This window comes from Pelophylax lessonae (assembly GCF_965119305.1).
Source record: "Pelophylax lessonae genome assembly, chromosome: 5".
NCBI classification, from domain to species: domain Eukaryota; kingdom Metazoa; phylum Chordata; class Amphibia; order Anura; family Ranidae; genus Pelophylax; species Pelophylax lessonae.
In genome coordinates this window covers 235,727,119-235,749,992 of record NC_138772.1, presented here as the reverse complement: position 1 = coordinate 235,749,992, position 22,874 = coordinate 235,727,119, and the positions used below count along the sequence as shown (strand labels likewise).

Genomic DNA, 22,874 nt, shown 5'->3' with positions numbered 1-22,874 from the left:
ACACACACGCAGATCGTCGTCATACAAATGTTCGTCTTTTCTCCCCGGGATGTCGGTGTCTGTTGAAAAGTACAAGGACAGCACAAGAATTTTGTCCGCAGACTTCAGCTGACTGCAGAAGTGATGTCATGTAATGGTTAACTTTCCCTGTGTTTTTTATTTTCTGAGCATGCCCAGTCTTGCAAATCTGCGGTCTGTCGGCTGATTTCTGTACTGACAGGCGAACAATCGTCCGTTCTGGTGTCTGCAGACAAAAATTTTCATGTTTGCAAGAAAGACTCTTGTCCGCGGATTGTGTGCAGACATCTGTCGGAGGCACCATACTAACACGCATACAATCGGCAGATCTTTCGTCCGCCGACGTTTGTATGACGACGATCTGCGTGTGTGTACGGGGCTTGAACCTGCGATCTGTCCCTGTGCCACTCAGTCACCTCCCCCCACACATGTCAGTAAGCACCAGGCATACATTCAAAAAATTGTCAAAAATGTCAGTCAAGGGTCCGATCTGTCCGCCGCAATGTCGCAGTCCCGCAAAAAAAAAAAAATCACAGATCGCCGCCATTACTCGTTAAAAAAAAAAAAAAACAAAAAACAAAAAAAACACCAAATATGACAGAAATCTTTCCCTTAGTAAACGCAATAACTTTTGCGCAAACCAATCAAAATAGGCTTATTGCGATTTTTTTACCAAAAATATGTAGCAGAAAACAAATTGGCCTAAAATGATAACAAATTTTGATTTTTACATTTTTTTTGGGGGGGGGGGGGGGGGGAAATTTCATATAAAAAAAATGTGAAAAATATTGTTATTTTTTCAAAATTGTCGCTCATTTTTTGTTGATAGCGCAAAAAGTAAAAATCGCACAGGTGATCAAATACCACCAAAAGAAAGCTCTGTTTGTGGGAAAAAAGGACGTCAATTTTGTTTGGGTACGGCGTTGCATGACAGCGCAGTTGTCAGTTAAAGTCGCACAGTGCCGAATCGCAAAAAGTGGCCCAGACGTAAGACTGCAAAATCCTCCGGTGGTAAAGTGGTTAAATTGTGACAGCGAGCACAGGGAGAAGATCCCTGGCTCACTGTCACAAGGAGGGTGGGCATCAGGGGGAAAGGGGTCAGATGCTGAGCTTGATTTGGCCAACTGTTGTGAAGGGTGTTTTCTTCAACAGGGAAAGAATTCTTCGGTCATTCACCACAGTTGTTTTCCGTGGTCTTCCGGGTCTTTTGGTGTTGCTGAGCTCACCGGTGCATTCTTTCTTTTTATGGATGTTCCAAACAGTTGATTTGGCCACACCTAATGTTTTTGCTATCTCTCTTATGGGTTTGTTTTTTCAGCCTAATGATGGCTTTCTTCACTGATAGTGACAGCTCTTTGGATCTCATATTGAGAGTTGACAGCAACAGATTCCAAATGCAAATAGCACACTTGAAATTAACTCTGGATCTTTTATCTACTCCTTGTAAATGGGATAATGAGGGAATAACACACACCTGGCCATGGAACAGCTGAGCAGCCAAAAGTGGGAGGCACATATACAAACTGTTGTAATTCCTACACCTTTCACCAGATTTGGATGTAAATACCCTCAAATTAAAGCTGAAAGTCTGCAGTTAAAGCACATGTGTGTTTCATTTCAAATCCATTGTGGTGGTGTATAGAGCCAAAAAGATTAGAATTGTGTTGATGTCCCAATATTGATGGACCTGACTGTATGGGTAAAATAGAATTTATATGTAAATCAGTCTTTTCCAGTTTCAAATACTCTTCCATACCTTGTTTCATATCAGAACCCCAAAACCTGAAAGAAGCCTACAGTTCATTTCCAGACAGTGTTAATTTTGGCATCAAATTTTGGTTTAGTTTGAGTTGTAGTCTTTTTACTAAAATGCCATTTTAGTTTTTGTCCCATCTTAGTCAACGTATTTTAGTCTACTAAAATCTCCAGTACATTTTAGTATAATAAAATCTAATGTGTTTAGCTAAATTGCAATGCATTATTTAAGCGTTTCTATAGAATTTCCAAACTCCTGGAGTAAAAAAATCGAATATGTTATTTATGGTATTAAAGTGATTGTGAAGTGTCTTTTTTTTTTTTTTTTAATTTGTTTTTATTGAAATTTTGCACATAAAAACAGACAAGACAATGCCACGCAGGGCAACAAGCACAAACAGTGACAACAGGTCAAACCCCCCCATACCTCCCCCCACCCACCCCCCCACTCCAGGCTCCACCCAACACGTTCAGCGCAAAAACAAAGCTTCCATCAGTAATATAGATACCCCTCAAGTCTGCTCCAGCTATCAAGGAGCAAGGTCATAGAACATATAGATTAGTCCAGCACAGAACCCATAATCAGCAACCCCATGGCTTATTCAAAAAATAGAGAGACTTCTACATATGCAGCAAGTACACAATGAATATGAGAATATCACCAACTGGCATGACCACCCCCCCCAGACAACCCTGAACTGCAGCACACAGAACACTAAAGCTGAGCAACGGAGGTCGAGGCCGGGGAGTCTATCCATGTTTTCCACACTTTATCAAACTTGCGGGGGCATCCCCTACTGAGATACATAGCCTTATAGAGCGGAGTCACTTTATTAACTAAGCCCTTCCAAAAGAGGATCGTGGGAGCTAAGGGACTTTTCCAGTGTAAGAGCAGGGCCTTGCGAGCATAGAAAAGAAGTAAACTGACCAGAGTACGAACGGCCCTCGCGGGGGCCAAGCCATCCACCAACCCCAAGAGACAGACCTCCACGGAGCTGGGGACCGGAATCTTAACCACCTCCACAATGCAAGCTAAAACGGATGCCCAATAGTCCTTGACCACCGGGCACCCCCAGAAGATGTGGCTGAAGTCCGCCGGAGAATGCGAACAACGCCAGCACTCCGCCGAGGCCGTCTGATAAATACGTGCCAGCCTCGCCGGCGTGTAATAAATCCGATGCAGAAATTTAAAGTGAATCAGGCGGTCCCTCGCAGAGACCAGGTAGGCGAACTGTGAACTCCACATATCATCCCAGTCATCACCATCCAGGTCAGGCACCTCCTCTACGCAGCGTTCCCGATACCTACGTACAGCAGGTGGAGTGGTAGCAAACAATTCCTTGTACAATTCCGAGAGGGGCTTCCGCATATCCGCCGCCTGTATCGCCGTTTTAAGAGCTGAAGCTTTAATCCCAACTCGGGAGGAACCGAACTGTGCCACAAATGCATGGCGAAGTTGAAGATAGCGAAAAAAATACCTATTTGGAAGATCATAACGCGCCTTCAGGGCATCAAAGGTGCACAGCTCCCCACCAGAAACAATATCCCCCAGCAACTTCACCCCCTTAACGGCCCAGAGGGCAGGATCAGGGATCGAGGCAAAATGAGGAAACTTGGGGTTCCACCACAATGGGGAGGCCTGGGAAACACCAGTTGCTCCTGGCTCCACCAGCACCTGCATCTGTTCCCAGGCTTTGATGGTGGAACGCATCGTTCCTGTCAGCTCAAATTTAGCCCTGGACCCCCGATGCAGTAAAAGTCGAAAACTCTCGTAGGAGCCCAAAACAGCCGCCTCCAGCACCGTGGCCCATCGTCCCCCGTAAGCCAGCGCCGTGCCACCACTCCTTGCCCGGCCAGGAAATATTTATAAAGATCAGGTAAAGCCAGTCCCCCCTGACCCCAGGGCTCCTGTAACACCTGCATACCAATTCTAGGAGGAGAGGTACCCCAGATAAAGGAACCTATCAGGCCATGAACGCGGCGGAAGAAAGAACGCGGGACCCACACCGGGGAATTTCTAAGGAAATACAAAAAGACAGGGAGGAGTTTCATCTTCACCAAATTAATGCGCCCCAGAACCGACAAAGGTAAGTCGCGCCACACCTCCGCCCTGCGTTTAAAGACCTCCAGCAATGGGTGAAGATTCAGATTGAGATAGTCCGCCACCCTCGCCGACACCCTGACTCCCAGGTAGGTGAACTCAGTCACCCATTTCAATGGCAACGCCCCATCAGCTGCAGCAATGGCACCAGGATCAATGGGGAGCATGGTGGATTTATCCCAATTAACCCTTAGGCGGGAAAACTTTGCAAAAGTGTCCAGGATATTGAATACCGCCCGCAGGGAAGCATTGGGATCCTTAAAAAATAAAAGCATATCATCCGCATAAAGCGCCAGGCACTCTTTAATGGAGCCCACTTCCAGCGCCCCCACCTCCGGAGACGCACGTAATGCAATAGCCAAGGGTTCAATCATCAGGGAGAACAGAAAGGGCGAAAGAGGGCAGCCCTGCCTAGTCCCCCTACCCACCTCAAAAAAAGGAGACAGGGTGGATCCAATCTTCAACGCCATATGTGGGAAAGAATACAAGAGGGAAATCCATTTGCAAAATTTAGGACCAAACCCCATGCGCCTCAGCACCACCCCCATATACACCCAATCCACCATGTCAAAGGCCTTGGCAATGTCCAGGGACACCACCACTCTAGTGCCAACAGAGGCATGGGACACCTGTAAATGAGTAAACAAACATCGAAGGATGGTGTCCGTGGACTTGCCCGGCATGAACCCAGTCTGATCAATGTCTACCAGGGAAGACAAGACCACTGCCAGCCTAGTAGCCAAGACCTTTGTGAGTATCTTGAGATCCACATTGAGCAAGGCAATGGGGCGGTAGGAGGAACACAGGGTGTGGTCCTTCCCCGGCTTGGGCAGGAGAACAACATACGCCTCGAGCATGGAACCCGGCAGGGCCCCCTGATCGAAACACGCAGCATACAAAGCCTGGAGCCTGGGAGCCAAGGAGTCCGAGTACTGCCGATACCACTCCACCGGGAACCCATCAGGGCCCGGCGATTTATTGGGGGGGAAGGATGAGATGGCTTTCTCTATTTCCTTCAACGTGATGTCATTGTCCAGCCACGCGCTGTCCTCACCCTCCAAGACCGGAACCGGCAATCCAGACAAAAGGCGCTCCAACTCATCCAGGTCATATGCAGGCAGGGGTGAATAGGTGTCAGAGTAGTAATCCATAAAGACCCGGGAGATCTCCCCCGGGTCCTTAACCAGTTCCCCTGAACTAGACTTGATGCATGGAACACTTTACCAAAGCCCTCTGATCTGCCACCAAAAAAGCCAACAGCTTACCATTTTTGTCCCCCTTCTCAAAAAGTGACTCCGCTCTATGTTTAAGGTTGGCATGCGCAAAATCAGTATCCAACAAAGCCAAACGCCTCCTGGCCTCCTCCAGGGCCGCATAGGCCGCCGTTCCCGGAGTAGCCGAGCATTCTTCCTCCAACCTACGGACCTCCAGCAGAACAGCCTCTCTATCAGCATTAGCCTCCCTACGGGACGTCCTAATTGCAGAGATGTAATGACCCCGCATAACCGCTTTGAAAGCATCCCACAGGACTACCCCAGCCGTGGACGAGGCATGATCTTCCCAATATGCAGGCATCTGGGGCTCCACCTGCTGCATCACCTTTTTGGTCTGCAGCCAACCCGGCGAAAGGCGCCATGCACCCCTAGTCCCACCCGCTCCCACCCGCAGAGTCAGCAGCAGTGGGTTATGATCGGAGAGACCACCCGCCAAATATGTGGCATCCTGGACCAAAGTAAGACAAGGCTCATTAGCAAAAGCCAAATCTATCCTGGACGCCGTTCTGTGCACCCCAGACCAGCAGGAGTAGCCACGCACCCCAGGGTTTTTCCAGCGCCACAGCTCCGTAAGCTGAGCCGCGGAAGACCAGGACACAAGTTCAGGGGACGACAGTCTACCCGGGTTAGAGGAGTCCAGCCTGCCGTCCAGAACAGCATTGAAATCCCCCGCCATGATTAGAGGAAGGTGCATATAAGGGGCCAAGGTCGCCAGGAGATCTACCAGAATTTGGGAGTGGAACGGGGGAGGTAAGTAGACACTCACCAGTACCACCTGCCGGTGAAAAATCTCCAGGAGAACAATAACATACCGTCCGCCAGGATCCGTAATTACCTTTTGAATCGAGCAGGGTGCATTTCTACCCAGCAAAATAGACACCCCACGAGCATACGTGGAGTACGTGGCATTGAAGATCCTCTGAATCCAAGGCCTCTTCAAGGCAAGCACCCTGCTTCCATCCAAATGCGTCTCCTGGAGGAGGATAACCTGAGGTTGAACAGATTTAATATACCTAAAAATGGCTGTGCGTTTCACCTTGTCATTGAGACCCCGCATATTCCATGACATAATCTTAAGTAGCTCAGCCATAGAACAGCAGAGGGGTACATAGCAGGAGGGAGCCGGAGGACCAAGCACAGCCCGAGGACCAACCCGATCCTCCAACTCCATCCAGACATTTAGCAACATATACACATAAGTAAAAAAAACAGTGACCACTGGATGGAGCCTGGAGCCAAGAACAAAAACATCCCTGCTGAGACACCCAAACCTGAAACAAGAAAAAGTGCAACAGGGTATCCAGCCTAATCCCAAAACCCAGCAAAAATTTTAAAGGCATGGCTGCAACATAAAACCGCAGCCGGTGTTACTCGTGTCCACCAAAGGCAGCCCCAAAAAGGGGGCTGTCAGATCGTCAGTCCCCAAAAAGGGGAGGAAAAATAAAGTCAAAAAGGTCCAAAACGAAAAATAAAAAGGGTAAAGAAAAAGAAAAAAAACAAAAATTTGCAAGTAGGTCGAAGAAAAGGTAAAAAAAACCAAGCTGAAAAAAAAAGTCAAGTTCAACGATGTGTAGCACACAGAGCTCCAAGGAATTGTAAACCACTCCCCAGCCCCAGGGATAGAAGCAAGGATCCAACCCAGGAAACTTCAGGGCAGGATCATCAATGCAGGAACCATAGATGCCCCCCCATCAGCTATTGAGGAGTCAGACCGTGCGTAGACAGGAGCTGCAAATAGGGGGTACAGTGAAGCAGGGCCCTAAGAGCCCCATACCATCAAGGAGAGCAGGTGCATCAGAGGAAATTAAATGGATTCCAACCAGTCTGCAGCCTCCCCCGCCGAATTGAAGAAAAGGACGGATCCCTTGTAATCCACACGCAGGCGGCTCGGGTACATCATGCCATACTTCAGGCCCTTGGTTCTCAGGAGTTTGCGCACTTCAGTAAAGGATCTGCGTTTTTTCTGCGTTTCCACAGAGAAATCAGGAAATAACATTATCTTGCTGTTCTCAAACTGCAGTTCCTCCTGTTTCCTGGCTTCAGAGAGGATACGATCCCTGTCACGGAAGTTCAAAAAGCGGACCAGAAACGGGCGCGGGGGGGCCCCGGGCGGCCGAGGTCCCGTGGGAACCCTATGGGCCCTTTCCACCACATATGTCGGGGGAGGGGGAGGCAATTTGAGTAGATCACAAAAGAATTTCTCAGCAAACAATGTAGAATTAGATCCCTCAGCCTTCTCTGGTAATCTGACCACCCTGATATTGTTGTGACGCTGTCGGTTCTCAGCATCCTCCATCTTGTCTGCCATAGCATTCACCTGGGCCTGCATGGCAATGAGTTGTGCCGAATGGGAAGCGGTGACATCCTCCACCTCAGACACCCGGCCTTCAGTCTCAGTCAGGCGCCCCCTGATTTTATCCAAATCATGGCGGATCAGGGTGCATTCAGAGGCCAGGTGGTCAATCCGGAGCATCAGGACAGTTTTTGAGGCGTCTATAGCAGTGATATCCCCCCCTCCAGGTGACCCCCCAGTCTGTCCAGCGGTCCCCAGTAATGACCCCTTGGTACCTGAGTCCATAGGCTGTGCCAGAGGAGGGTTCCCGGCCCCCGCAGACATCTTCCCCGACTTTGAGGAGGCTCGGGCGCCTGTGGCTGCAGAGGAAGAAGAGGAGGCCTGCACCTGCAAGATGGCGGCGGCTGCTTTGGCGCCTCGTGGTGGGACCGATCGTTGAGGCCGCGGGGTCGGTGTTGAAACCCCGGATTTTCTCCCCGGCATTCGTGCCCCACCTGTGCCCGATGCGGAGGAGGGCAAAACCGCCGTGATCCGAGGCACAGGGGCCGTGGATGGAGCCGGATAAGATCAGGATGGAGAAGAGCTCTGCAAGAACACGTCCGGCGCCGTCTACATCCCGGCCACGCCCCCTCGTGAAGTGTCATTTTTAAAAAGAAATAAAAATACCAAACATGTTGTTATACTTACCTCCTCTATGCAGTTGGTTTTGCACAGAGCAGCCTGGATACTCCTCTTATCGGGTCCCTCTTCTCTGCTCCTAGCTCCTCCCTCCTGACATCAGCTCCCACAGCTTGCAATGGGGGCTGATGAGCTGAGCTGCAGCTCTGTGTGTCCATTCATATACGGAGCTGGCCGTCGGCCCTGCCCCTGTCTCCTGATTGGCTAACTGACTTTGATTGGCTGGTGCCAGTGTCCCAGCCAATCAGGAGGGAGAGTTCCTGATGCCGAGGGACTCACGGACACATCGCTGGACAGAGAGGGACCTCAGGTAAGTATTAGGGTGTGCTGGGGAGGCTGCTACACCCAAAAGGTTTTTTATCTTAATGCAAAGAATGCATTAAGATTATAAACCTTCTGACTTTACAACTCTTAAGGTTTGAACAAACTCGCATATACAGATTTAGCAACTATGGATGGTATGAGGAGGCCTGTAATGATGCACAGCGCTCTGGACGGTGGTCTGAGGAGGCCTGTAATGCTGCAGAGTGCTGGATGGTGGTCTGAGGGATGGCCTGTAATGCACTGTACTCTGGATGCTGCCATGCCAGTGGTCACTGGTCAGAGGAGGCCTGTAATGCTGCACAGTGCTGGATGGTGGTCTTGAGGGATGGCCTGTAATGCACAGTGCCCTGGATGACCAGTGATCAGAGGAGGTCTGTAAAAATGCCAACACAGTGCTCTGGACGGACGGTGGTCTGGGGGGAGGCCTCAGGCCTGCTGTAATTGTAATGTACACTAGTACTACACACTGTCTGCTCCCTGCTCTGGATGTGAGCAGTTGTATCTGGAGTGGGACAGTCTTGTTGGGACTCGGGAGACCTGCCTGTAATGCACAGTGCTGCTCTGGTCTCTGGCAGTCGCCACGGACGGTCGCTTCAACGCACGTTTGCCTACTGGGAGCAGAAGCAGGTGGAACTCTGTGAAAACCGGAAGTTTGTTCACTAGGGTAATCGTCCCTGTCTCACATTTTTCATCCTTTTTCGATGGTTAAGGAAAACTGATTTGATTTTTGGCAGTTTTCGTGAGTGGACAAAAATGCGCTGTATTTTCGTTTAGTTTTCGTCACTGTAAAAATACCGCTGACAAAAGTTGACAAAATTAACACTGTTTCCAGGAAGTTACAAATGTATAAATATGATTGTGGTAAATGAGAAACGATCCAGTATTCCACTAACGAACCCCTAACAAAATAAATCCCTTAAAATATGGGAACCATGGTTTAGTTGTCTTTTTTCCTTCTTCTTACCTCCTTTTCCTACTACTCCTGGACCTGCTCTTTCAAGCAGTGAATTAGGCCACCTGCAACCTAAAGAGCAATCCAGCAGTACTTACAAATGTTGAAATGTTACAAATCATCTTTACCCTGATTCACTTTTATTTCTATGAGATGTTTTAGTTGCTTGAATAACCAGAATTACACAGCAGTATAATGGGTACTTTTGTATAGAAGTTGACAGCGTTCCCTACATAACGGTTTAACAAGGTAGTGGAGGCAGTTCTAATTTCTCAGAGATGTATAGAAAAATCTAAGTTAGACTTTGCAGTTGTATAAAAGCATTACTAAACCCAAAGCCAATAATTTTGCAGCTTACCAATCATTGATTTAATGGCTGCATTCAATTAATTTTTTAGGCTTTTTTCCCATCTCTGTATTTACTTGGTGATCCAACCAGCAACACACCTCCTGTGTTACAGTGCCTATATCTTGTCAGTGATATTGGTAATGAAGCGTTACACCCCAGTCCAGAATAGTTGAATTTCTTGGCATTGCCACCATAGATAAAGGAGGGAGCCTTTGGAGCTTTGAAGTCTCCAGCATGTGTCTGAGATGTCTGCAGAAGAATGGTTTAAGACAGTGGGCACCATCGAGACCTAAGCTTATAGTTTGTGTACAACATATTAACATTTAAAAAAAAAATATGAAAACTTGTTTTCTTTTAATACTGTATTTATTAATTTTTTTTGATAGGTTAGCCAAGATGGAAAATCACTGCTTGACAAACTTCAGCGCCCTTTATCTCCTAGTAGCTCTGATTCCTTAACTGCTTCAGCTAATTACTCTAAGGCTGTGCATCATGTCTTGGATGTTATTCATGAAGTTCTCCATCATCAAAGGCAGCTGGAGAATATCTGGCAACATCGGAAAGTTCGATTACATCAAAGATTACAACTATGTGTTTTTCAGCAAGATGTTCAACAGGTGAGTCCTATATATATTGGGACGGTTGCCTTTACACCCACATGAACTTTAATGGCACCCCAGTCTTAGTCCGTAGAGTTCAATATTGTGTTGGCACACCCTTTGCAGCTTTAACCGCTTCAACTCATCTGGGAAAGGCTGTCCACACGGTTTAGGAATGTGTCTATGGGAATGTTTAACCATTCTTCCAGAAGCACATTTGTAAAGGTTAGGCACTGATGTTGGAGAGAATGCTTGGCTTGCAGTCTCCATTCTAATTCATCCCAAAGGTGTTCTGTCTGGTTGAGGTCAGGACTCTGTGCAGGCCAGTCAAGTTCCTCCACCCCAAACTCTCACTCATCCATGTCTTTATGGATCTCAGGGAGGTGTGGGGGCCAGTCCGTTCGTAACATGTTACACTCTGAATCTGGGTGTAACGTGTTATTAAAGAGGAACTTATCCTTTAATTTGTGGTGAGGTGTTGTGAATTCTGGTACCTTTTTTTAAATTCCCAATACCAGCACTGAATATTCAAAATGCTTTTTATAGGTGTACTCAAAGTACATCTAAAGCAAAAACTTTTTTTTTTTTAAATATATTTTTTTGATATGTTGGAACCTGTTATGGATTTGAATTGTCCCCCACTGGGTATGATCACCCTCTGTTCTGGTGACAATGTTACTAAGATTGAAAGTAAGGCGCCTTTCACACGGGCATCTCAATGGAACAGAATCCGCTTACTCCGCTTAGTGAGGGGGGGATCGCTCCGCTAAACAGGCGTATGACAGGTCCGTCTCCGCTCACTGTGCAATGCCGAGGCAGACACAGTCCCGATCTCCCCAATGGGGTAATCGGGTGAAAATAGACCACATTTCTGTTTTTGCATCCGATCATATCCAGTCCGCCAGGCGGATGGAAAATAGAACCATCATCAGTCTGGATTTTGTGGACAGGATCGGATAGCGGCCGATGTCAGCGGACACAGTGGGAGGCTGGAGGGTCCAATCGGGTCCACCTAAAAATCTCTCAGGCGGACCTGATCGGAAAGCCCATGTAAAATAGGGCCCTAAGGAAATATCCAAGCGTGTGCGTTTCCACTGAAACAGAAACTAATTGGAAACTGTTAGGGACACCTGTTCTGGTAAAAACACCTCATGGCCTTATGCGCACTGGAGGTTCTTAAAAAGGCAGTAGTGTTTGCTGTAGAAAGCTGTAGCTGTAGAATGAGTTTTTCAGTAGCGTGTTTCAGCGTTTTTTTAACTACTGTAGCTTTTTTAACTTTTTTTAAAAAAAATTATACTCCCACAAAAGCTTATTGCTAAAAAACGCTGATAACCGCCAAATAGCCACAGTTTTCAGCCTTGTTGTGGCATTTTTAGCGTTTTTTGGTATTTTTTACGCTTTTTTTTCAGATTTTTACAGCTGAAAAACTCCTCTTGAAACCCGCTAGTTCTGGGTTTTTTTCCAGCCAGAAAACACCCTTACCAAAAACTGCTGATAACAGCCTGTGTGCGCATAGACACATTGGATAACATCCTGGGGAGTTTATCGGCTGCAGAAAAAAAACGCTTGAAGCCAAAAACAGCAGCTGTAAAAACACCCAGTGTGCGTGGGCGGGCTTTCAAACTGGCATTTCAGTCTGACTTTAGGGGCGATTTGAGACATCTGTGCGGGTTCATACACAGATTTCTATTGAAGTCACCCCAAAGTATCTCAAAAGTAGTAGAGGAACTACATTTGGAAATAAGCGCGGCGCCACAAAGTTAGGATTCGGATGGCGCCGTTACCGGCAATAGGCTCCGATTTGGAATGCGATTTGACATGTCAAATTGGCCTCGATGTGATCGGGGGATTAAAGATTGTTTGTGTCTGATTGATTGTTGTGTCTACACACAGAAGTTATGGAAAATTTCCTCAGTGGGCTAAAAGCCAAAACAAAAAAAAAATTTTTGGCTTTAGCATACCTTGATAATGGCCACAAAACGTATAACTTTATCATATTATAAATATTATCTTGTTAACCTGTTTACACGTTTTTGCCTGAGAGACCAATTTTTTTTCTTTTTATTATAGGTGTTGGATTGGATTGAAAATCACGGTGAAGCATTTCTAAGTAAGCACACTGGTGTAGGAAAATCTCTTCACAGAGCAAGAGCTTTGCAGAAACGTCATGAAGATTTTGAAGAAGTTGCTCAGGTCAGAACATTTAGTTTACTTTTTAAACACTGCTATATTGTAGCAATGCTTTGGCTAGAATGAGGCACATATTTTGCTAACAAAAAAAAAAAATTAAAAAAATTAAAAATATATATAGGTACAGATATATATGTATATCATAAAAATTAAAGGAACACTTTTTAATAAAGTATAAATAAAAAACTAACATATGTTTGCATTGAAGCACCTTTTGATTTTATTACAGCACTCAGTTTTTTTGGGTATGAATCTATCAGCATGGCACATGTTGACTTGGCAAGATTTGCCCGCTCTTTGCAAAAACACTCCAAATCTGTCAGATTGCGAGGGCATCTCCTGTGCACAGTCCTCTTCAGATCACCCAACAGGTTTTCAATCAGATCTGCCAGTTAATCAAATGCTGCCCTCTCCCCAAATTAACAATGCTGCTGTCCGAAGGTGCCTTCTTTGCTCCTCCATCCAGACGACCATAAAATAGGAAGTGTTTTACTGGCTGTATCACCAGGTAAAAATAAAGGAAAAACCCTGACAGGAACACTAATGCAGCTTCCCCATTAAGGAATTACATTTTTACTTTTGAGTTTTATAACCTATTCTTCCTTGTATAATTTTATGTTATGGGAGAAAATAAAACCAGACTAGTTAGTACCACTAATTGCGAAGCCCGGTAGAATCTTTTTATAAATTGAGGCATCTCCATGTCTCACTTTTTGCATAAATCTAAAAAAAAAATTAGAAGATTGCTCATCCACTCAGGACGTGCAGCGCGCACTCGGCTGTGAAGCCACAAGCTGTCACAGCCTGGTGCCCACACTAGAGATGCCGGCGTTGTGGGGAGAAGAGGGAGAGATCCGAGGCTCCCGGCGGCCGCGTGCATCGCTGGACCTTGGGACTGTGTTTTTATTGTGGTTCATCAGCAGCTACACTTTTTGTAACTGCTTACTTACTGATACGTCGCTTTAAGATGCTTTCACTTTTTGCTCACATGCTGCAAATATCTGCATGTGTCTGGTGAAAAAAAAAAAAAAGTAGTTAATGCTCATTTATTTTCTATTCAGAATACATATACCAATGCAGACAAGTTGCTGGAAGCTGCTGAGCAGTTGGCACAGACGGGAGAATGTGACCCAGAAGAAATTTATCAAGCAGCCCATCAGTTAGAAGATCGAATTCAAGATTTTGTAAGACGGGTGGAACATCGAAAGATTTTATTAGATATGTCTGTGTCTCTTCACTCCCATGTAAAAGAGGTAACATGAAATAGTACTTTTAAACCTGTTCAGTAAAAAATTATCTATTTTTATGTGCCGCCTGCAGGAGGTCCAGACCCTGGCAGACAGTGTCCCAGGATAACTCCACCTCTTGTTAGCATGCCTCTATTTCTTTTTTTTAAATATGTCCTAAAAAGATGGATGTTATTTTTTTCAGCTGTGCCAAGAAAAGCCTACCCAGTCCTTGCTAATTGTTTTACTTTTATTTTGTCCTTTGGATTCGTATAGAACCTCTTCAATGAAGATTCTACTCTACATTTCTGCATGAGTCCTTTCAAAATAGTAGCTGTCCAGGTCAGCATTTCCTAAGCTTGACTTTGGAGTGCAGTACCTGGACCCTGCTGGACTGGACATGTGGGAGCTCTCTTGAAATAGGTGTTTGTGTGTGTTGTAATTTAAATATTGCCCACAGACCCCTTTCCCAGTCCACAGCTGTTGAATTGTAAGAAAACAAAAATGTAAAGCACTCCCCTATCCCTCCGTGCTTGCACGCAAAAGCAAACGCATATGTAAATTGTGTTCCCACCGTACTTGTAAGGTATCGCGAATGTTACAGTGAGAGCAACAATTCTAGCATTAGAGCTGCTCTATATATCTAAGCAGGTAACCTGTAAAAATTTGTAAAAGTATCACCTATGGAGATTTTCAAGTTTTTGCTGTCACTTCGCGTCAGTGTTGCCTTTCCACGACTGTGCTTTAAAGCATGACATGTTGGGTATCTATTTACTCGGCATAAAATCATCTTTCATATTTCACAAGAAAATGGGGTATTGTATGTTGCGTATTTTTTTTTTTTTTTTTAATAAATTGTATTATTCCCCCAAAAATGGTTTAAAATATGGTTTATATATAATTTATATGTGTGTATGTATATGTATGTATGTATGTATATGTATATATATATATATATATATATATATATATATATATGTGTGTGTGTATGTATGTGTGTGTGTGTATGTATGTGTGTGTGTATGTATGTGTGTATATATATATATATATATATATATATATATAATATTAAGTGTTTGGTGGTTATAAGTATTTTTCTAGCAAAAAATACTGTTTGTGCCGGTTCACACTGATGCAATGGAAGACATCGCATGTGATTTGCACTGCTATGCAAATAACATGCGATATCTTTGCAATGCGAATGCAGCCATACAGATAGTATTCGCATTGCATGTGGCCCAAAAGTCGTGCAGGACCCTTTTTCTTTTGTGTGCTGTGTCTGTCAATAAACATGAGAGAAAAGGATTTTACAGCAAGACAAAAATCCAGTTTTTGCCAGAAACCTTAAGGGGTCTACTTTTCTAAATCGTCATTTTGATGTGGTTTCTGGGGTCCTGCCACTCCCATGTAAAGTGTAGTTCAGTAAACTGCAGTTCAGTTCCAAAAAACACAACAGTTTTCAGATATTGAAAATCAGAATGTGCTCCCTTATTTCTGTGCCCTGCCATGTTCATACCAAGGGATTAAGGGCTGTTCTACAAGTCAACTTTTATGCCTGCAGTATAGTGCAGTGACCTATCGAATAATGTAACTGTGAAAATTACTTTTCCTTATATTAACTATTACTATTTTTCTTTCATTCATCGACGGACACAGCGCTCCATAAATCATAACTTGTGGGGTTATATTGCTTCCTCCAGGAGTAGGACTAGACAGAACAAAAAACACCTGGCTACGCCCATGGGCCGTTCTCAGCTGGTATATAACCCCCCTCTCTGGTCTAGGTAATCAGTTTTTAATCTGTCCAGTAAGGAGCTAGGCTCCCGGCTGGGATCTCTGGTCCTAGCATTTTTCTCCTTCCTTACATCTTTGTTTTCTCCCGGGAAATGTACAATCAACCAATGGTCACCCCAGCCCAGCAAGCGAGCACATGCAGACCTCAACTACGCGCTAGGTCGCTCCCGAAATAGCCTCACGGACAGAGGCTGGTCTGCGAGTTAAATGTCTCGCAGGGTCGCTTACGACTGGGCTTGGGTCTGAGTCGTGGGGTCCTTTGGCCGACAGCTCCCCTACTTCGATGGCGAGGAGCTCTGTCTGGATCAGTACCTGCACCATGGAAGGGTAAGTACAGTCCCCCTATCATTTTGGTGGTTTTCTGCAGTTTCCCTCCCCCCATCCTTAAATCCCTCACTGAGCTGGGCTTCCTCCACTCCCATTCCTCCCTGTCTGGACCTAGAGTCTGGTGGGGGTCCCAGGGCTGAGAATGAAGCAGAGACCCCTGGGGTCTCCCCCCGCTATTCGCACTCTGTAAGGGTCCTGGGATAGTGTGTCCCGCCCTTGTAGTCTGGAGGGGTCCCAGTATAGGAGACCCCTAGGTGCATGCCCTGCTGTTTGCAGTGTGGATGTAGTGCCCCTAAACGTGTACCCTACCTTCGGGGGGGGGGGGAATTCACTTGCAGAGGGTTCAGGAAAGATCCTGGCAGCATGCTTCAGTGTTTGTAGATAATGGTGGCCATTTTCCAATAGTCTGGCTGGTCTCTGGTTGGCGGCCAATTTTGTGTAGCCAGATGATGTTACAGGGGCCATTTTCCCTTAGTCTGGGAGATGCTGGAAACAACTGAAGCCTTGTGGGGATGCTGATGCTCCTCCTCTTCCTCCTTAGTTTCCTCTTCCTGTGCCATATGAACAGGGATAGCATCCATGATGATGCTGGGTTCGAATTCTCGGCGCTGCCCTGGTCGGTAGGGTGAGTCTTTGGGGTCTCTGTTATCTCTATCTCTGCTGATGGATACACTGAGGCTTGAGGGGATCCTTTAGTGGTGCCAAAAGATGTTTTTTGTACTGCAAGGTCTTCCTTTCCTTATTGAGCCTCAGGGTCACATCTCCCCCACTGACCCCTTCATGGAGGTGGCAGGTCCCTCAGAACCCCAGCTTCCCGTGGTTGCACTGATGGCGGGAAGATTTAAAATATTTCTCTTACGTCCTCTGACAGTCACCGCCCGATGGTATTAGCCTTTACTAATGGGTAATGGCGCACTCTGCAGGAGCAGGCTAGGCAGATAATTATCAGGTTAATACAAAAAAACGTTTGTACCTCAGCACGCCACTAGGGGGCCATCCCATAGCCATTACCAGAACGCAATCTGATATTACTTCAGTTTCAAGCTGTCTAGCTTAAGGAGCAGAGCTTTAGGTCTTCCCGGCTGAGACCTAGCGTCTTGGCTTTCTTATATTTTTTTTTTCTGAATTTCAGTGTTTTCTCTTTACACACTAGATTTTTATTTCTTCTCGCTATCACTAGTTAGTCAAGGATTCCTTTCCTGGAGGACTACAAGTGACTGCAGAGCTGGGCCTCGGACTGGGTATCCTAGATCCTTATGGAGTCCCAGCCTGCCAACGAGCATCGCAAGTTACTGGTACGCCCAGGGCTCGCAACGACAGTGCCCCTTCAAATGGGGACGATCCGGCGGAGCTGCGCTTCGCAGAGGACGTCTCAACCCGGATCACCTGCGTGTTGCCAGCGTCTCTCCTTGGCTGACGGCACCCCCACTTAGGGTGGGAGGTCTCCCATTTTTGAGCGGTGCCCACTGCTGGACTGGTGAGTACTGAACCCCCTTGTCCTTGGGGACGTTTGGGGAGTTGTGGGCCCACTCCTAGGGGATAGCAGGGGGCGGTCTCTGTATTATCCCTCTTCTGGCCGGGTTGGGGTTTTTTCCCTCCCCTCCCTACCCACACTGGGGGCGCTGCATGGGAATGCTGTGGGGGTCTCCCTGGGGTCCCTGCTAATAGCCAGAAATGTGTTTGGTGCAATTATTTTGCAGCCGTTTGGAGCAGCCGCCACTTTAGTGGTTTGCAGATTCCTAGCTCTGAGATTTCTGCTCAGGCTCCCGTTCGGGCGCCATCTTGGATGTGGGCAACATGCCTAGTAAGGGCATGCGGCCATTTTCCCTGTGACTTTTGTCATTGATTTTCAATAGGCACATTTTCTCTGGGCTCAAGGGCTGGCCTCTAGCGATGTGAGGTCACCTCCTCCTCCATTTTTTTATCCTGTGTAACATGGGCTGACAGGCTGGGGATTTTTGCTTATAACTCGGCCATTATCCGACCAAATCAAATTCTTTTTTTTGCTAGTGTGTTTTCTCAAGGGGCTCTTTCAGTTAGTGCAGATTGGGGGGGGGAGGGGCTTGCTAGTGTGTTTTCTCAAGGGGCTCTTTCAGTTAGTGCAGATTGCCGGGGGGGGGGGCGCCCACGGGAACCGCTAATTTAAAGGGCCGGCGTCCCTTTTTTTCTTTAACGCAAAAATGCTCTTCCGTGATAATAAATCCCCCGCAGACCTGGTGGGGACTTCGGGTAGCGTATCTGCTGCTCTGGTGACTTTGGTGTCCCAGGTGAATCTACTGATGGCGGCACGCTCCTCCATAAAAAACGGCCTGTGCCTACCCAGTCCTCTTACTCTGAGCCCGAATTGGTTGCCATGGACGATGGTCCCCCTCAGGGGTCCTGGTCCTCCACATTGAGGGAAAGGAGGAGGGGGAATCTTCCTCCTCGGTAGCGCAGGAACGCACTACGATGGATGCTCTTATGGGCGTCATAACAGAAACTCTCTATCTTAACGATGAGCCAGCTCAGTCAAGTGAGCGGTCCGTTTTGCTCGGGTTCCGCAGACCCCAGACTGTCGCGTCAGGCATTTTTCCTGCCCGGTGGATTTTCACGAGATTGTGAATGGCCAGTGGCGGCGCATTTAGCGCATGTTGGTGGTGCCTAAGGGTTTTTCCACCCGATCCCTGTTTTTCGGAGGCGGTACACGAACGTTGGTCGGTGTTCCCAAGCAGGGGATCACACTGTCTGGGCTGAATAAGTCCACCTTACTTGCCGGTAGGGGATTCCTGGTATTCAGGGATCCAGCTGATAGGTGTGTGGAAGCGCTTGCCCGCCACATTTATTTAGTGGCGGTTTCCCTGTTGCAACCTGTGTTTTGCCTCATTGTTGGCCTCTCAAGCGCTCATGACATGGTGCAAGGTGCTTTGCAGCAGGATCAGCCCGTCCACACTGCGAGCTTCCTGGGCGACGCGGCTTTGGAAGTAGCTCCATTGGTCGCCCGGTTGTCTGCGGTGGGTATTGCGATCCACCACATTACCTGGTTAAAGTGCTGGTCGGTTGACCACACATCCTAAAAGACAGTGTCTGAGGTCCCCTATGAGGGGGGTGGTCTTTTTGGTGTAACTCTATATTAGTTGATTGCGGGGCTCACGGGAGGTAAGAGTACTCGTCTGCCCCAGGTCACCAATCGAGATTTCCCCCATACGCGGAGGGGGCCCCCCTTCAAGACTCAACATAATTGCCCTCGTGCCTTTGGGACGCAGGAGAAGGGTAAACCCTTCTGCTTTCCCGGTGGCCACGAGGAGCCGTGGTTGGGTAAGCCAAACGCCAGTTAGTCTGGTTCGGCGGCCCAGTCCACCTCTCCCTAAAAGTGAAGCCCTCCCCGTTGTCGGGGTGGGGGGATGTCTGCTTTTTTTTTCAGGAACCCTGGTTGTCCGGCATTCAGGACAGGTGGGTTCATGAACCAATTAGTTCATAGAGATCGAGTTGATCTCGCCCCGCAGATAGGTTCCTCCCGTCCATTCTTCAGCTGCCCCCTGATTGTCTCAGAGATCTCATCGGGGCTGTGCACGGTTTGCTTGCACACAGAGTCATTGTACCCGTTATTTTTCGGAAAAGGTTTTCCCGGTTTTGACTCCAACCTGTTCACGGTGCCCAGGACAGAGGGCACAGTGTGTCAGATTCTTGACTGGTGGTCCCTGAACCGCTTTGTACGGGACGTTCAGGATGGGATCCATCCGGTCGGTGATGGCCTCGTTGAGACCTGGGGAATTACTGCATCCATCGCCTTGCAGGATGCGTATCTCCACATCCCTATTTTCGAGTGTCATCGGATTTGCTTCCGCTTCACGGTGGCTGGGGAGCATTACCAGTTTGTGGCGTTGCCTTTCGGTTTCGCTTTGGCTCCCAGGGTTTTCACCAAGGTGTTGGCTCCGGTCTAGCTTTGCTGCGTTTACGGGCATTGCGGTCCTCTGTTGCCTGGACGACCTCTTGTAAGGTTAAACTCATGTGTAACCTTGGCAAAAGATCCGGCTGTGAAGGTACAGACACTTCAGGAGTTTGGGTGGGCCGTCAATTTCAGAAGTCGGCACGACTCCCTCTACTCGTTTCCAGTACTTAGATAGTCCTGGACTCTGCTCAATCTTGGGTCTTCCTTCCAGAGGACAAAAATCTGGACTTTGTTGGAGGAGATCGGAGGTCTCAGGAAAGACGATCTCTCCTCTTTGCGGACCTACATGCGGGTTCTGGGACGGCTGGTCTCGACCTTCAAAGCAGTTCCATTTGCTCAATTTCACACCAGGTCTCTGCAAGCTGATATCCTGGACAGGTGGGACAGGACAACTCAGTCCTTGGAAAGGAGTATTTCCTTGAGTCATCTGGGTCAAATCTTCTGCGGTGGCACTGGCCGCTGTCCTTGACACAGGGTTAGTCCTTCAGACCTCTATTATGGGCGGTTGTCACCACGGATGCCAGCCTATCGGTCTGGGGTGGAGGTCTGGGCACGTTTTGCGCGCAGGGGACGTGGTCGGCGGGGGAGACTTCGCTACCTATCAGCATCTTAGAGCTCCGAGCGCTCAAGCTTTGTCTGTTCCGGTGGTCACCTCAGCTTCAGGGGTGTCCGGTGCGGGTACAGAAGGACAATGCCACGGCTGTGGCTTATATCAATCACCAAGGGGGCACGTGGAGTGCCCGAGCGGCCATGGAAATGGCCGAGATTCTGTCCTGGGCCGGATCGCAGGTACCTGCGTTCTCTGCCGTTCTCATTCCGGGTGTGGGACTATCTACGTCGCCAGACTTTGGACCGAGGGGAATGGTCCCTACATCCGGAGGTGGTTCACCTCCTGTGTGCACGGTAGGGGACCCCGGTCGTGGATTTGTTTGCGCCCCGTCTCCACAAAGTGGTGGTAAGTTTCGTCGCCAGGGCTCGCGATGCTCTGGCAGGCGTCGCGGGCGCGTTGGTGGCGCCTTAGCACCGCTATCGGCTACTGTATGCCTTTCCTCCGATTCCACTGTTATCCAGGTTCCTCCGCAGGATGGCGTCGGAACAGATGTCAGTCATTCTGGTGGCCCCGGACGGGCCTCGACGGTCCTGGTACGCGGCCGTAGTTCAGATGGTCGTCGAACCTCGATGGCGGCTTCCACTGCGAGACGATCTGTCTCATGGACCGATCTTCCATTCTGCTTTACAGTTACTGGCTTTGTCGGCATGGCTGTTAAAAGCCAGGTCCTGAGGGATAGAGGTCTTCCTTGGGCGGTCAGCCTTACCTTGTAAGCTGCTCGCAAAGCCACTTCAAGGAAGTTTTTTTCGCAGCACCTGGAAAGCGTATATCGCTTGCTGCGAAGTGCATGGTTTTTACCCTAGTTCCTTCTTGGTGGCGAAGGTCTTGGCCTTCCTGCAGAAGGGCTTGGATCAGCATCTGGTGATGACTAAGGCCAAGGGTCCATTGTCTGCTTTGGCCGTCTTGTTTCAACGACCTTTGGCGTCGCTTTCTTTGGTCCTCACCCTCATTCAAGAGGTGCAGCATTTGGCTCACCCCGAGGGGAGCTCTCTTGCTTCCAGGGGAATTTGGTTTTTGTCAGTGTTACAATAAACCTCTCTTCGAGAACTTCAGGGGGATGTCTCTGTGTTGTCACAGAAAGTTGCTTTTTGTGGTGGCCATCACGTCGGCCCACAGAATGTCTGCATTGGCGGCCTTGTCTTGCCACTCTCCTCATCTAGTACTTCATAGAGATAAGGTGGTTCTGCGACCGAGTCAATGTTTTCTTCCCACTGCGGGTTCTTCCTTCCACCTCAATGTGGATATCGTGTTGCCTTCGCTGTGCGCATGGCCCAATCCTAAGGAGTTTGCTTTCTCTGGATGTGGTCCGGGCGGTCATGGTCTAGCTGTCCGCCACGGAGTAGATTCGGCAGTCTGATTCTCTATTTGTTCTTCCTGAGGGACCTCGGAAGGGATTGGCCGCCTGCGCGGTGACCATTTCTAAATGGATCAGACAGGCGATTGTTCAGGCCTATTCCATCAAGGGTCGGGTTCCTCCTTTCCCGGTAAAGGCTCATTCTACTCGAGCCGTTGGTGCCTCTTGGGTTTTTCGCCATCAGGCGTCTGTGGCTCAGGTGTGCAAGATGGCAACATGTTCGTCAGTGCACACTTTACAAACTTGACGTTTTGGCATCTTCGGATGCTTCTTTTGACCGCAAAGTTTTGAGTGCGGCAGTTGTTTGAGGGGACATTGTTTTTAATGTCTTTCCTTGTTGGGGTGTTTTTTCTAGGTTTGTTCCAGTTTTTTACTGTGGGCTCAGGTTGTTACTAGCCTGGTTATTTGCGTTACCTTATCTGGTTGCGTTGCTTTCCCACCCCTCATACCTGCACTGCTTTGGGACGTCCCATTAGTGAAGGCTAATACAATTGGGCGGCGACTTTCAGAGGACGCAAGTGAAAATAGAATTTCTCTTACGTCCCGTTACAGTCGCCGCCCACTCATACAGTCTTCACCAATGGGTATTGACCTCTTATCCACAGGAGCAAGCTAGGCATAAGACTTGTTAAAAACAAAGTAATTTACATAGACACACCTGTAGGGGGCTGTCCGACTGGTCCAATACCCCCCTGCTATCAGCATTCCCAACTCAGTTTGTCTTCTGCCTAGTTAAGGAGTAAGATGGGCTATCCCTGTGCTGGGGCTACGGTCTTAGCCTTTCTTCTATTTTAATACTTTTATTTGCTGTGATGTGTTTTTCTTTACACTACTAGCTTTTTATTTGTTATGCGTTTAGTTAGTCGGTTCTCCGGAAGATTACAGCGTTTGCAGAGCTGGGAATCGAACTGGTCATCCTGACTTTTCAGGACAGAGGATCTTAGGGAATCCCAGCCCGCCATCGAGCGTTTAGCAGGCTATGTGTGCACCCTGGCCTTGCAAACGACCTGCCCGTGTCCTCAGGGGCACAAGCCTGTGAGGTGCCTACCTCACTGGGATGCCTCAACATGCGGTTCTGACCGTGAGACGCATCCTCTTCTTG

At 47.9% G+C, this 22,874-nt stretch overlaps 1 protein-coding gene across 3 annotated transcripts in view; it reads left to right on the top strand.

Moving 5' to 3' along the window:
- TRIO (trio Rho guanine nucleotide exchange factor) overlaps positions 1 to 22,874 on the top strand; it is an 855,771-nt gene that overhangs the window by 138,611 nt on the left and 694,286 nt on the right. For all 3 annotated transcript variants that reach the window (XM_082259530.1, XM_082259529.1, XM_082259531.1), the window contains exons 9-11: positions 10,131 to 10,361; positions 12,414 to 12,536; positions 13,595 to 13,786. In XM_082259530.1, coding sequence (XP_082115656.1) covers positions 10,131 to 10,361; positions 12,414 to 12,536; positions 13,595 to 13,786 — 546 coding nt within the window. The remainder of the gene's footprint in view (positions 1 to 10,130; positions 10,362 to 12,413; positions 12,537 to 13,594; positions 13,787 to 22,874) is intronic.